At 43.4% G+C, this 15,482-nt stretch overlaps 1 protein-coding gene across 17 annotated transcripts in view; it reads right to left on the reverse strand.

Annotated features, from left to right (window-relative positions):
* LOC140305303 (regulating synaptic membrane exocytosis protein 1-like) overlaps window positions 1-15,346 on the reverse strand; it is a 91,452-nt gene extending 76,106 nt beyond the window's left edge. For all 17 annotated transcript variants that reach the window (XM_072384093.1, XM_072384101.1, XM_072384097.1 and 14 more), the window contains exon 1: window positions 14,627-15,346. In XM_072384093.1, the coding sequence (XP_072240194.1) occupies window positions 14,627-14,793 (167 nt within the window). In that variant the 5' untranslated portion in view covers window positions 14,794-15,346. The remainder of the gene's footprint in view (window positions 1-14,626) is intronic.
* Between the last annotated feature and the right edge of the window lie 136 nt (window positions 15,347-15,482).

Raw genomic sequence — 15,482 nt, forward strand, 5'->3', positions numbered from 1 at the left:
CTGTGGCATGTTAGCACTGTAGCACATTAGCACTGTAGCACATTAGCACTATAGCACATTAGCACTGTAGCATGTTAGCACTGTAGCATGTTAGCACTTTAGCACTATAGCATGTTAGCACTGTAGCACTGTAGCACATTAGCACAGTAGCACATTAGCACTATAGCACATTAGCACGTTAGCACATTAGCATGTTAGCATGTTAGCACTGTAGCACTGTAGCACTATAGCACATTAGCACTGTAGCATGTTAGCACATTAGCACTGTAGCACATTAGCACTATAGCACATTAGCACGTTAGCACGTTAGCACTGTAGCACATTAATACTGTAGCACGTTAGCACATTAGCACTGTAGCACGTAGCCAAAACAGAAGGACTTACATGCAGTCCTCAAAAAAAGCCTAAACCACCATGATTGTTGACCAGTTTAAAGCTAGTTTCACCCAGAAGGGAACCAATCAAAAAGATAACATCTACTTTCACTCCACCACTTCTGTCTCCTGAAGCTAAAGGACCAACAAAAGCACTAACATAAGCAAGCGTGCACCCCCATTGTTCCACATATTACTGAGACTGCCCCCATAAGACAGCAACAGAACTATGGCGGGACCCTTCTCTGTTATAAGTGTTTCAGAAGAATGTTTCAATTACTGCTGCAGAAACATAGAAGCAGCAGTATGTAGCTGTAGCAGTCAAAAAGTGAGGGTAAAGGGGTACCCGGTGCATTGGAAACTATTATGAAGGACTCTTGTGTCAGTATGTGACACGTTTGACTGTTGATGGTTTGAAGTTCCCATCATCGTCACTCGGATGCGTCCAACACAGAACAACAGGCTGGAAAAATGCTGCCGTTTCAGGATTTACAACCAGAAATAAGGACTGAAACTGAAACTGTACTCTGGACAAAGTGCAGAAGCTACAATGAAAACACAAAATGATGCCCATCTTGCTTAACTGTGTAAAGATGAGTCTGTCCTTGTGGCTACATGGCCTCATCCTGTGTTCAGCTGGTAGCTTTGGACTGCAGCAGCCCCTCCCCGCTGCCAGGGCTCAGATGTTGATAACTCTTTTATTGATGTTGTGAGTGTTTTCCCCTCATACTTGGAGCAGAGTGCTTTTTTGGCATGAGCTCCTCGGTGTGTGAGTGTCTATCTTTCTCTATCTCTTACCACCTCATGCATTTATATTTCCTCTCCTTTCCATTTATATCTCTCCAACCCTCCCTCCATTTCCTTTATTTCTTTTCTCATACCTCACTGCCTCGTATCATCAGTGCTTTGGACCACTTGGTCTTCCACATCGCTGCATACAGTCTGGTTTTTGTCTTAAATACTGAAATACATACATATACAAATCACTTATGACCTACAAGGTATCTGACCTCACACACCCTGCTGGGAGACATATAAACCATGGTTGTAGTTGGCTGAGTTGTCGTGATTATGGGCGAACTCTAATGCCCCCCTGATATCCCAGCCTCCCCTCCTCTGTTGCACCTCCTCATCTTTGGTTATTCTCTTCATTTAGAAGAGTGCAAGAGTGATCTGTCTTACTCAGGAAGTACCTCCACTTTCTGTATTCAGACAGCAGGGCATGCATATTATTATAGCTCGTGGAACTCGATCTTTAAGGGCCATTTTTAGCTCATACCTTACAGGAAGAGGGTCTTCGGTCCGGACTGCGTAGCTGTCAAGCACCAGAATCATTTGTGAATTAAACAGGACACATAAGAATGGACCAAAAGTGAAGCCTGGAGAATTTAAAACGTGACTTTGACTGGTCAACCAGCTACCACGAGGTTTGTTATGAAGAACATGCGTCTGTGTTGTGTATATCACCAAAGAAGAAGCCCCTGAAGGTTTGTAGTCCTTCAGAGAGCTCCCCAGTCCCCATTTTCATCAGTAAGCCCATAATTATTCGACTTGAAAGCGCTTTTTTCCATCAGATGTGCTGGATAAGTCCTGCAGGTTTAAAGATTAACCAAAACTCGGGCTGCACGATATTAGGAGAACATGTGATATCACTGTTTATAACTCTGATGATGATATCACTTGCAATATCTCAACATATATTTTTTTATCTGTTGCTAATCTCAGGTCTATTGGCAGGACTGAATTCCACTTCTGCGCCTGAAAACATATAAAAGCAGAATCCTCTATAAGAGGAATGCAGCCCTCATTTATACACCTGTATTTGTCCAATTCTAAGTCGTCTTTAAGATGTTGATATTATTACGATGATATTTCCAATATATTGTGCAGCCCTAACTAATACATATCCAATGCTGATTTTAACACGCTAACAACACCCGTCAAACAAATCTTTAACAGTTATCAGACCGCACCGCATTCCACCTAATCATTACGTTTCAAAATGTATCGTCCCTGAATTGCAGCGTATCAATATAAAGACCGGAGAGACAAACACCCCCATAAACATGGTGAAATACCGTGTTTCCATGTCATCATCTGTCATACTGGATCAAATCTAATGGCAATCTTTCCCTAAACCTAGTCAAGAAGTTTTAGAACCTAAACCTAACATGACACTGAATAAAACAGAAAGTAAACCAAGGAAATCGTTAAAAAGATGATGAAAAACGCTCCACCCCTCTTCCATCCTCCATATAAGGTCCTTGTCTGTTGAACACACTCCAGATCAGCGTTGGCTGTCAGCACTTTACAGATGGCACTGTTTGTGCTGCTCTTGGTGCACCAAAGGACACCAGAACGGCTGTATTTGACGTCCTGAAATAGGAACAAGTTTGGCTTCACATCTCCTCGTTCCTTCAGTTGACTTTTGGGGCTTTTGGAGGCGGAGACTGATGTCTCTTTTTCCTTTGACCAGATTATCTTATGTTTCACATTCCAATCATGTTTAGCTAGGATATTATTTTTGAATTGGCTCTATATGAATTCATTGGATTATGATTACAATTAATTGAATTCCAATTGGCTTGAATTGGACTATATTACTTAAGTGCCTTGAGATGACAATTGTTGTAATCTGGCGCTATATAAATAAAATTGAATTGAATTGAATTGAACTGAATTCAAGGTTTTATGGTCAGTTTGTGCTACAAGCTACGATATTGATTCAGATGTTATTCTTCTGTGTGAAATGGGGGCTGCATTAAGCAGCAGTTATATCTCTTAGAGGCGTGCTCAGCTCTTTGTGATGTAACATGACCTCCTGCAGCGATGGCTCGATTCTTTGATATGTTATCAACGTGCATATGTAGAGGCACTTTGTGTGGCCCGTACAGCGCTGTGTGGCCGCTCATGAAACAGTCTCATGACTTCCTCTGACTGCAAACACAGTCTGAGACGGAGAAAGACAGATGTAAAGAGCCTGGTCAGCCCAAGCAGAACTCTCTCTCATTAAACTTGCATGCTGAGGAGGTCTGGGAGCACTAAAGAGGTTGCTCACTCAGGTCTCCCAACACACACCCTGAGTCCCATCCAGCCACCAGCTCCCATCCTCTGAGGGGTGAGGGGTCATACCTGCTTCTCTGTCACATGCCGTCCGCTCAGCTACTGATTAACCAGATCTCAAGCCTGTGCAGCTGAATCAATACAAAAACTCAAGGCTGCTTCCTAAATCACACAAGATAGAAAGCCAGTTTTCCTCCTTTTTATCAGTGGAATGGATGGTTGTAAAAAACGGTTTGGAAAAGAGAATTTACCAGTGCTGTATATCAGTCTTTGGATTCACACCAGATGTTGGAAGCTGGCTGCAGGGATTTGCTGTCATGGATCCTTTAGTTAGGTTTGGCACTGATGCTGGATGAACAAGACCTGGAGTGACGAGGTCGAGGGCAGATCCACACAAGCCAGCAGCTGATTTCACATCCATCTATTTTAATGCTTAATGGCTTCCTGTGTAAACAGCACAGACCTACTGGATGCCTTTTTTTTAACTAAGCATAAATAACTTAAGTGTTTAGTACAATGTTGGACAATAATAAAACTGAATATACAGGATTTTCTCTCCGGAAATGAGCAGTTAAGTTCTTGTTTTGTTTTACAACCGTCTTTCCCAAACATTGGGACATCTTTTATAATGACAAGAAAGCAGTGATTTACAATTTAATGCAAAGGGAAAACGTAAAAAAATGTTGTCAAATGTTAAAATGGAGTTGATCTCGTGTTATTCCAAGGGGTGTACGAGTGGCTTTTCAGTGTCATGAAGGCTCTCTTTTAACCTTCTGGATCACCACATTAACTTAGGCCGGACACATAACCAGGTTGTAAAACAACTGATGGAAAATCAATAATTTAACCATCAATTTAACAGCTTGACAGCTAATTTACACGTTGATCTAGGCCAGGGGTCGGCAACCTTTAACACTCAAAGAGCCATTTGGACCCGGTTTCCACGGAAAAGAAAACACTGGACTGAAGATATTGTTTACCTTTACGCTTTGTATTAACAACTGTGTGTTTCTTATGAAATCCATGAAGTGCTACAGAGAAAATGAACACATTTTAAACATTTTGAACTCTTAAAATAATAATAATGAAAATAAACACGCCAAGTTGAAGGTCCCTTTCTCACCTATAGACATACTGGTACGCCACTCTCGTCAGAGGTAAATGCAAATTAATCTGCCCAGGCATCATTAAATGTTCTATTTTCTTCAGATATTTTTCTTTTCTTACATTTCTATATACTTGACCTACCTGGGGTTGAAACACAGCGTTTTGGGGGGCATATCTCGGCATTCGAGGAGTGTAACGCATATTTTCAGTGACGAAAAATAATAAAAATGATTAAATACAATTTTATTTTGATATTTCAAGATCACAATAATCTTTCAATTTATAACTACAAAATAAAAATGAGTGAACACAAATAAAATGCACTTCAATTGGATCATTTTTAAGATATTTTCCCAAGCCGCAGCAGGATGAAAGAGCCGCGGGACGCCGACCCCTGATCTAGACTTAGCATACGAACTGCTAAATTTAATCAAAATACAATTATATCTTTTCAATTATTTAATCTATTAGTTGGCAACCAACTAAAAATCAACATTTTAACTAAAGCTGTGTTTAGTGATAAAGCTATGTTCAAGCTGTTGTGACTGCGAATCACCATACAAACAACAAAAGAGTGTCTTTTTACACAGACAAGCGAATGACTGATTACAAATTCAAGACTGGAGTCCAAAGCTTTGGAGCGTTCCTAATATAAAACACTCTAAACCTCAGAAAGTTCCAGTGAAAACATTGAAGAGGGTTGTTGTAACACGTAACAGGCTGAAAACGCTATATGTGGAGTTGTATTAAGAAAACAAACACCACTCTTAAGTTTTTTGAGATAACACAGTATGGACCTACTCCAACACATTCACCTGAACGCATCGTGGTTTTACTCCACCGAAGCGGAAGATGGCGCTCGCGCGCTCCTGTGGACCAAGCTAGTTTCTTTTCAAACTCTACCTCGCGCGAATCAGATATAAAATGGCGCTGGCTTGATTAAGACACTAATAATCCAATAATCCAACGTGTCTCCTCATTGATCCCCAGGTACTGTAAAAACACCCCCTAAACTCACAGGTTTAAGCTCACATAAAGGTGAATAACTGAGAAACTGTGACGGATATAGAGTGTTTTGGCGCGTAGCTAGTTGTGTATCTGCCGTCGTTAACACAGCCGACATGCTAGTTCGCGTGCCTGTGTGGTAAAACAAGGGTGTAAATGTAATGCTGTGATCTCAAAGTGATTATTTGAGATCTGAAGATGTGTTTTCAGGTTGCTAAAAATGTGTTGTTTTCAATGTGTAGAAATGAGTTCATCAGAAACTCCAGAGAGTGCCGTTTGAAGTCTTTTTGTTGTTGTTTAGCCGCTGCCGCCATTTTGTGCTTTTAGCTAACAGGGTTTGAGCTGAATTAGCAGAACCAGTAAAAGAGTCCTGGTGCAGTTATGTCCAAGTAATTTGTTTTTATTGTAAGTTCGGTATTTTGGTTCTCATTAATTTGTTTCAGTAATTAATTTTTCTAATTAATAATCGTTCATTTAGCCCTATTTTAAACATAATTTACTGTTTTTTTCTGAACATTTGTGCCTGTTACTCATGCATACCATGCTGTTTATAGATCAATATTGAAAATGAACTGTTTTCCTACTGTTCTGTGAGTAACATTGAGTGGAGATAAAGGAAGATATTTTTGACATTATCAGAAATAAAATGGCGCTGGCTTGATTAAGACACTAATAATCCAATAATCCAACGTGTCTCCTCATTGATCCCCAGGTACTGTAAAAACACCCCCTAAACTCACAGGTTTAAGCTCACATAAAGGTGAATAACTGAGAAACTGTGACGGATATAGAGTGTTTTGGCGCGTAGCTAGTTGTGTATCTGCCGTCGTTAACACAGCCGACATGCTAGTTCGCGTGCCTCCTGTGGTAAAACAAGGGTGTAAATGTAATGCTGTGATCTCAAAGTGATTATTTGAGATCTGAAGATGTGTTTTCAGTTTGCTAAAAATGTGTTGTTTTCAATGTGTAGAAATGAGTTCATCAGAAACTCCAGAGAGTGCCGTTTGAACTCTTTGTTGTTGTTTAGCCGCTGCCGCCATTTTGTGCTTTTAGCTAACAGGGTTTGAGCTGAATTAGCACAAGTAGTAAAATAGTCATGGTGCTGTTATGTCCAAGTAATTTGTTTCTATTATGTATTGTATTTTGGTTCTCATTAATTTGTTTCAGTAATTTATTTTTCTAATTAATAATCGTTCATTTAGCCCTATTTTAAACATAATTTACTGTTTTTTTCTGAACATTTGTGCCTGTTACTCATGCATACCATGCTGTTTATAGATCAATATTGAAAATGAACTGTTTTCCTACTGTTCTGTGAGTAATATTGAGTGGAGATAAAGGAAGATATTTTTGACATTATCAGAAATAAAATGGCGCTGGCTTGATTAAGACGCTAATCCAACGTGTCTCCTCATTGATCCACAGCCAGTGCACCACAGATCCACAGTGCTTCTTAGCCTGTTTATCACATGTTGCTGGCGTTGGATACAAACACATCACACTGCTTTTACCCACAGAATGCATCAAAAATCCTCATATCACACTGAATATCTGTCAGGTTCTTTGAAGAACATTGTATTTAAATACCAGTGTTGGGATTTCTGCTTTAGAGCTCACTGCCTGGAACACATTTACTGCACATATACATGCAAATAGTACAAAAAAACAACATTTTCTGTTGGTTTACAATGAAGAACTGGGAGAAACTAATGTGCTGATTATTTTAAACACGTAGGATAGAAACTCAAACTACCAACATCTCATCAACACAAGCTCAAATCATGTATAGAAACATATCTATATCCCTCACTCAGCCTGGCTTTTAGCTCGTTAAATGTAGAGAAAAGTGTAAAGATCCAGCCTGCACACTTGCATCATAAAGACACACAAGACTGCCCACAGCTGGATGAAAAACTAGCTGATCTGACAGCAAAGCAGCAGGACAAACTGGACACTAACAGGCTTCCTTTCTTTGAACGAACACAACTGCAACACTGTCTGGGTCTGTGCTGCAGTTTGTGCTTTGACTCTCTTAAAACAGGCTGCAGTGCACATGCTCTCAGCAGTCCAGTGCAGAGCCTCAGCATGTGTGAAATAGTGTACGTTAGGATACTTAAAGCAGCTATGCACCGGCATTCAGAGGCAAAGTGCAAACATGGCACACTGTAATTATCAGGACTCAGTGTTGGGCCAAATCTGAAGCAGGTTAAACCAGAAAAAAAGATTCAGATCATCAACAGCAGCCGCTGAACTGAATACTTAAATATTTCAGGAAGTGCTTCCAAGTGTGCTATTTTCAGAGCTGATCCATAATTCAGCATTAGCATTTTTCTCTCAGAAACCTTGAAACTCTTAAGTCTGCTCTGAAATGTTTCTCTTTGTTCAAGCTGAGAGCCACAAACTTCCAGCTGTTCATACCTTTGACACCAGAGACATCATTATTTGGTAAATTGACTTTATAGCGTTGATATTGACATGGATGAACATATTAATGAAATGACACCCAAAGTCCTGATCCAGCTCTCATTTCTTTGCATTTTCCTTCCAAGCAGCCAGACTTTCTTTTTATCTTTTAAAGTGGTTTGGAGCAATAGTTCTCCAGCTTTCTGAAGGGCTTTCAAAGTTTTCTTTGGACATTTGCTGCTTTTTTACTCGTTTAATTTCAGTCCAGTCCTTGTACCCGACCATTTTCAAAGGAAGACATTCCTTTGTTGAGCCACTGAACTCTGACCTATGAACCATTCAGGCATTAAAAAGGCTCCAAACTCAAGGGATGAACCAGTGTTGTGTCGACACATAACAGACAACTTAACAGAGAAGCCATTTTAAACTGGATCTTTAGGCACTTTGTCACAAAGACACATCATTTATTCCCATTTCTTTAGCTGCATCTATGAAAAACAGCAAAGAAAACACAGTTTGACAGACAGAAAATAGGATTTCTGCAGCAACAAGGTGATTCCCAAAGAGCTATTAGCTGAAAACTTGGCATATCTCAGCATGGTGTGCAGTGTGTCCTTAAAACATTTGAGGAAACTGGACAAGTGGAGGACAAAAGAAGAAGTGTCAGGCCTAAAAAACTATCTACAGCAGATGAACAGGATCTGAAAGTGATGTCCTTAAGAAAGAGGAAAAAATCCAGCTGTGACCTGACAGGACCTGAGAGATGCATCTGGACCTTCAGCTGATCCATCTACTGTTGGCCCAAGCCTCATCAGAAATGGTCTCCATGGAAGGGTGGCTGTCAAGAAGCCGTTCTTAAGGAAGGGAAACAGGGAGAAAAGGCTGAGCTGTGCCAAATGACACAAGAAGTGGACTGAAAATCAGTGGCAACAGGTCTTATGGAGGGATGAATCCTCCCCAGAGCCCGGACCTCAACATTATTGAAGCAGTGTGGGATCATCTGACAGAGAACGGAACAAAAGGCAGCCCACATCCAAAGAAGAGCTTTGGGATGTCCTTCAAGAAGCCTGGAGAACTATTCCTGAAGACTCCTTAAATAAAGGACAGAAAGCTTCTGCCCTCTACTGTCTTCTGTAACTTACTTCTGTGCAACATAAACAAATAAAAGGACTTCCTGTAGGTTGTGGTTAATCATCTTCTAGTTTGCTCTTGGCTGAACTTGTAAGACCAACCTGATCTGTCCAATCAGTTGGTTGTTAGACATGTTTCCTACTTGTAAATTATTACCCAGGAAGTAGAGAAGCTTAATTGAACTTTTCCCTTTCCAGACTCACATGCATCTGCAGTCTTCTTCCTGCAGGCCTCACAAGGCTCTTTGGATCTCATCATGGTGAAACCAAGTGTCTGAAACTTTTATAAGACAGACACCAAAATGCTCTGTAATCATATTCTAAGGTCAAGTTCTTGGCATTTTAAGTATTTATGAATCGTCTTTTTTCTTACCAGGAGTTGTTTTTTTTTTATCATTTATATTTCCCAAACATTTGCTCTGGTTTATCATTTAAAATTATGATAAAATGCCCATATGTTGACCCATTTTTTAGGAAGATCACCATGTTTCTTTGGGTCCCCCCCCCCCCCCCCCCCCAACCCTAACCCTTTTTAAATCCCAGTTTGCACCTTAAAAACAAACTGAGCAACACTTCTATGTGATATGCTGCAACATCTTTGTTAAGTTTGGTGTGAAGCAGGTTTAAAAGCAGAAAATCTTGAGATCCGTTTTTTTTTTTCTAATTCTTTTATATCTAAATATTGATTAGTGCAGATTTAAGGAAGTTAAACTCTAAAAACTAAAGCCCACCCGGCTTCATCAGCACACGTGACCTCTTGGGCAGCAGCAGCCCAATCGGAGGGCTTTGCTACCCTCTCAATGCACCCTGCAGCTTGGCAAAGGGAGATTAGCTGTGTATGTGTGTGTAGGACCTCTTCCACAAGCCCTTCCCATTCTTTCAGTCTCCCCCTTTTCCTTCTCTATCCACCGCTCTAATCCTGAAAAGCTCAAAATCCTCCCTCTGCTCCCTCCGTCTGTGCCCCACGTTCTGATGTCTTCATCTGTCCATCTGGAGGAAGGAAAAGTCTGCGCTTGAATGTGTAATGTCCATAAAAGCAGCGTTAGCATTCCACTACATCTGCCTTAATGTCCACACAGGATGCCTCCATCCATATCACCTTCAAGCTCTCTGCCGAGAACATAATCATTTCATTATCTCTATATTCATATTTTGGAAACCTCAAAAGCTCCCAGTGGTGATTGGGACTTACAGGGCTGCTGAGAAGGGATTTCTTTCTGAACCTCACAGCAGCTGAGAGCTCTGCAGTGCATCAGACCAGGACTGTGAATGTGGAGCAGATGTTCTCCAGTTTGCTTCATGCTGCAGGTTAAAGACCTGTATCTGTTTAACCTTATCACTGTCAGCTGCTGTGATCTCAGGCAACGATTGGACGGAGCTGGCAGGTGGAACAGTGCTGACGTAGAGGAAGGCACTGAATGTTCTTTCTGCATGTGAATTGTCACTGCTGGTGCTTCATATTACAGGCAGCCTGTGCCAGAAAGGATGAAGTCATCCTTTTATTTCATTCATAGACATTCTGATGTCTGTCCATGTGGGCCTCAGGTCGCTGTGGGTTAAGTAATCAGTAATCAATGAGCTTCAGAGTCTGTCAGGAGCTGCTTGTGAGGAAAGTGATCCATACGATCAATTTACAGATATTCATGAATGAATTGCTCCCCAATGATGAACTGAGATGGGGTCTCCCCTCGTTATCAGTGAAAGCAATCCATTGATTATCAAATCGATCTTGATTTAGTTCCTCCCTTCCTCATTTCTTACTTACCTAATCATTACCTCAGCATTAGCTACTTAATGAAATTTGGTTACTTGTGAACTAATAGTTAACTTGTTTTTTTTCCCATGTGTTCCCATGAAGGGAGGGGGGGGGGGCTTTTTGTATGGTGTTACCTGCACTTTGGAATCATTCAGCAGCCAGTTGAGTGTTTATTTACCTGATGACTCGTCTGACAAGAAAGAAAGAAAAACTGCAAACACACCTGCAGACATTTTGGTGATCCATCCAGAACTTTAGAACCAGTTGATGCAGACAATATCTGTCTTGGTTTTGATCAACATCCCCAATAATCTTAACAGAAATTGCACACGAAATCTGACAGATTTCACATCTTTGCTGTTAACTAATAACTCAGATCGTCTGTTGACAACACAACACGTTTTCCTGTTTCAGGGAACAGAAGCAGTCCGTGCTCAGTGTTTTGTCCTCCCACTGTGTCACAAGGCAACACGTTTGGCCAGTTATCACCAACATATCGAGTAGTTTTAAAACTGAAGTTCTGACATAGTAATCACAACACGAATGAGGGACTTTTTAGCCACATTCGGACAGAGTTCTAAGACCTGTCCTTCCCCAGAGGAACCGTTTCATGTTGCATTCCCACATGAGTCGGGGGCCTCGACAGGGACTGATGTGACGCAGCCGTCTGCGACAGACGTGTTACTTTAGCGCCACTCAGCAACAAAACAGAACCCGGGAAAAGTAAGGAGAGAAGAAAACAACAGCACCAAGAAGCTAACATGGAGAGCGAGGAGGCCACCGTGTTCATGGTCTGCATGGCGGTGATATTAATCATGGACGATCACATCAGGCGTCTAAGATGGAGGCTGGAAGAGCGCACAGCGAGAGTCAGGAGACGGAGAATCCAGCAGCGGGCGATACTTCTTCCTTTCATGGAGGAAAGAAGGAGAGCAGAGCGCCGCAGACAAAGGAGACGAAGTTTAACTTATTAAACAGGCGCCGGTTGGGTCCGTGTCGTATGAGTAAACGTTTCAGACAAGGGGCGGAGCTACCAGACACCTACGTCATGTTCCTGTGGAGCCCAGAAAAGACCCTGAAGGAGCTAAAATGGTTCCAGGAACTGAGGGCCGGTCCCTAGTTCCTGAGGGCCGTGGTCCCTAGTTCCTGAATGTCCGAATGCACGAAACAACGGTCCTATTCCTAAAAAGGTTCTAGGAACTGCAAAAGGTTCCTACAGAGGGAATGTGCCTTTTGATTGTCTTGTGAGGTCACGTGTAATTGAGCCCAGTCCCACCAGAAAACATCTAACAGGTAAATTTATCCACATGTCGGGGTCAAAAGCCGTAGTTCTAACCATGAACAGGCAACATACTCCAAAACTGAGGTTTTCTGTCCCGTAGCATCCAAATGACACTGAGCTGTAAATGATGTAATCGGTAACATTTTTGTAACCTGCACAATGTGTTTCCTGACACCTAAACCTAATAATTTATTTTAACTGGAGAGTCCAGTAGAAAAAAGCATGTTTGCCGTTCTCCTGACCTGGTGACGAACACCAAGATTGACGATTCCTTTTGGCTTGTACTGCACTTCCTGTTGTGTGTCTTGTCACACATTAGAGAGGCAGGAAGGGTGAGTGTGAAAGCAGATCCGTCTCTACAGGTGTCTGTACCACTTGTCAACACTCAAGAAGACATTTAAAACATTTAAAAAAACAGCTTAAAGATAAAACAGAAAAGCTGAGACCATGCAGATGTGAATGATGCACCTGTCCAGGGGTGTACCTGCCTCTGGCCCAATGGCAGCTGAGATAGGCTCCAGTGACACCTACTGTTTTGGCACTGTGCTGATGTCACAATAACCGATACATCAAGTATCGTCAGCTTATGAGGAATGAATCGCGGGGGGAGTTGTAAAGGTACAGGACTGTGGAAACGTGTGGGACAAGCCTCAAATCTCATGCATGAAAGTCCAAGGATTGTCAGCGTTTTGTGACTAAATCAACAGCAGCAAGAAATGGAAAGTGGATGACAAATGTAGAGGTTTGGAGGCGTTAAACACCAATGTGCTGATGCACTGAAACTCATCCTGTATCTCTGTTGAGGAAAATGAAGGAACATATCTATTTTATTGAAACTAAAAGACACCATCATGATCAAATAACGGGTGGTGGTTGATCTGGAAATTAGGCTGGCGTTCATGTTGTGAGCAATGCTTCGATGTGTTCAAAATCTAAATATAGTGCTTGGCTTCTGCATCCAAGGGGAAGGTACATCTTGCTGATATTTCCCATAATGCACAAACAGAGAAGGTGTGGAGGTGCCAAACCACTCCTACACTGTATCTTCTATTTCTTCTCCTCATATCAGCCTCTTGCCCAACATTCTGTAGTAAACACCAGAGGCCGCCTTGCAGCTATCTGCACATTTGCCTAACATCGCATCTGTTCTTTGTCCATGGTGTTCTGGTCCCATTAATGATTAGCCAGATGATGAAGCCATTACTGACTGAACCTGCGCCCGTGCCTCATGGAACATTAGATACATCACTTCCTCTCAAGGGGCCCGACGCGGCCCTCATCGAGCCTTCAGGCTGCAGTCAGGAAATGAAGCCAGCCATTAGATTCGGAGCGTGCCTGAGCGCGAGGCTGGAGGATGCTGCGCGCCTGCAACAGCAGCGTCCCTTACTTCGATACCACAGGCGGCTCGGAACACGCTGTGGCGCTTCACCCCCCCTCCTCCTCCCGCATGCAACCCCAGGTTTTGTAAGAGGCAGCTGGAGCACACCCAGGCCACTGTGATGTCTCTAACAATGTGTTTGATTTGATTTCATTTTTCCAAGGTGCTCCTTGCGCGGCTGACTCTGTGCGTCTGTGTCCGGTCATTTTTAATCTTTAGCATCTGGGATTCTCAGCATTTTTGGAAAGCAGTGCTATCTGATCTGAATGCAGAGCGTTTACAAAGGTGCGATTTTCTTCCCCCAGTCTGTTCATGTCCGGTACAGGCCTGCTAATACTACCAACCACACCCCATCTTCATCGCTCCGCCGAGGGGAGCTCAGATGATCGAACACCATCCCTCCGTTAACCTTTTAAACCACTTTCTGTAGCCCCAGGTCGACGAGTTACAACTCCATTGTTGTTGCTATTATTGTGCAAACGATGTCATTTTCTCACAGACTCACCCGCACACGCACGCAGGCACACAGTGACTGCAGAAACCCACACTAAAGAAGCACGCGTCAGCCTCCACGCGTGCGTAAAAAAGAAATCGGAGCGGAGTTGGATGTGTAAACTGAGGGTTGGGGTGCAGTCCCCATTGATGAAAACGCGTGGGTGAAGGATGGAAAATGCTATGATTCATCCCAAGTACCCCTCCTTCCTCCCTCTCCCCTCACTGTCTTCCCCTTCCTCCCCCGCCGGCACCGTCACACCCCATCCTCACATCTACACCTGTAACACGCGTCTGACCCCGTTTCAGGTCATCTTCAACCCCTGTGCCTGTACATTGTTTTAATTTACTGACTGATTCCAACAACATCCGGTCTTCTAAGGCTGCCAGCTGTAGTTGTGATGACGCGGGCTTCTTTTGAGCACATCCTGAGCTGTTACTGCTCTGTGCCTTCATGTTGGAGGGTACAAAGCTTTTTAAGACGGATCTATAAATGCACAATTATAGCAAAACAAAGCAAACGCGTGCGCTGATGGCTGTGGTGGATGTGTGGTGGTGGGACTGGCTTACACATCTTTCTACAGGGGGTTGCTTTGCGTTATAACTTCCCCGGAAAAGGAAAAATGTTGCCCTTACTTCAGCATGGCTTGTTCTTTCTCCTCTTCCTCCTTCTGCCGAGCCATCACTCCCATGATGATCTTCCTCTCCTCCTCGGTGAGGTGGCTGAGGTCCGGCAGATCGGGCATGGATGGCGGCACGGTGGGTGGGCGAGGGCCGCCCTGGGGCCCCACCGAGGCGGACATCTTTTCGACCACCACCACCCCACCACCACCACCTCCTCCACGGCGTGTCGTTTCGGCTGACAGGTTCCCCGGAGCTTTGCGAAGCCACACCTCACGACTTGGTCCGCGTGCAGAGCGGCAGCGGCAGCGAACAGCGCGAGCCGCTCATGGTTCCAGGCACCTTCGGTTGTGCTTTTGTTTGTCCTCCCTCTGGGTGTTTCTCCCACTACACTCTCGTCGTCCTGCCCCCCCACCCCCCGCCTGCCCTCCTCTCCCCTCCACCGCCCGGATTCACGGGGAGCCCATCTCTGTTGTTCCACTCTGGACGTTTAATCGAGCTGAGGAGGACCCCTGGATCGCTGGGCTGGCCTGTGGTGCCTCTGCCGCCGTCGGACTGAAGCTGGATGCTGGGGCGGTGAAGGCGGAGTCCGTGCTGCCTCTCCGCTCTCTATCGGTCAATGGGAATGCAACCCTCCTTCCTCTCTCGTTTTTTGCGGAGGCGCGCTTACTCATGTGAGGATGGGGTCCTCATCCTCACATGCAAGCTTTTAGCGTGACACACGCACAGACATCACAGTGTTTTATCTACACGTGTATACACCTACCGGCTCACAAGTACGCAAAACATATGCGAGTGTAACGTTTATTGCTTCTTCTCGCGATACTTTGCACGTTTTATAGTTATTATAGGTCCAATTATAACAGATCAC

Source organism: Leuresthes tenuis, unplaced genomic scaffold (assembly GCF_036924035.1).
Source record: "Leuresthes tenuis unplaced genomic scaffold, fLeuTen1.0.hap1 SCAF_4, whole genome shotgun sequence".
Lineage (NCBI taxonomy): Eukaryota > Metazoa > Chordata > Actinopteri > Atheriniformes > Atherinopsidae > Leuresthes > Leuresthes tenuis.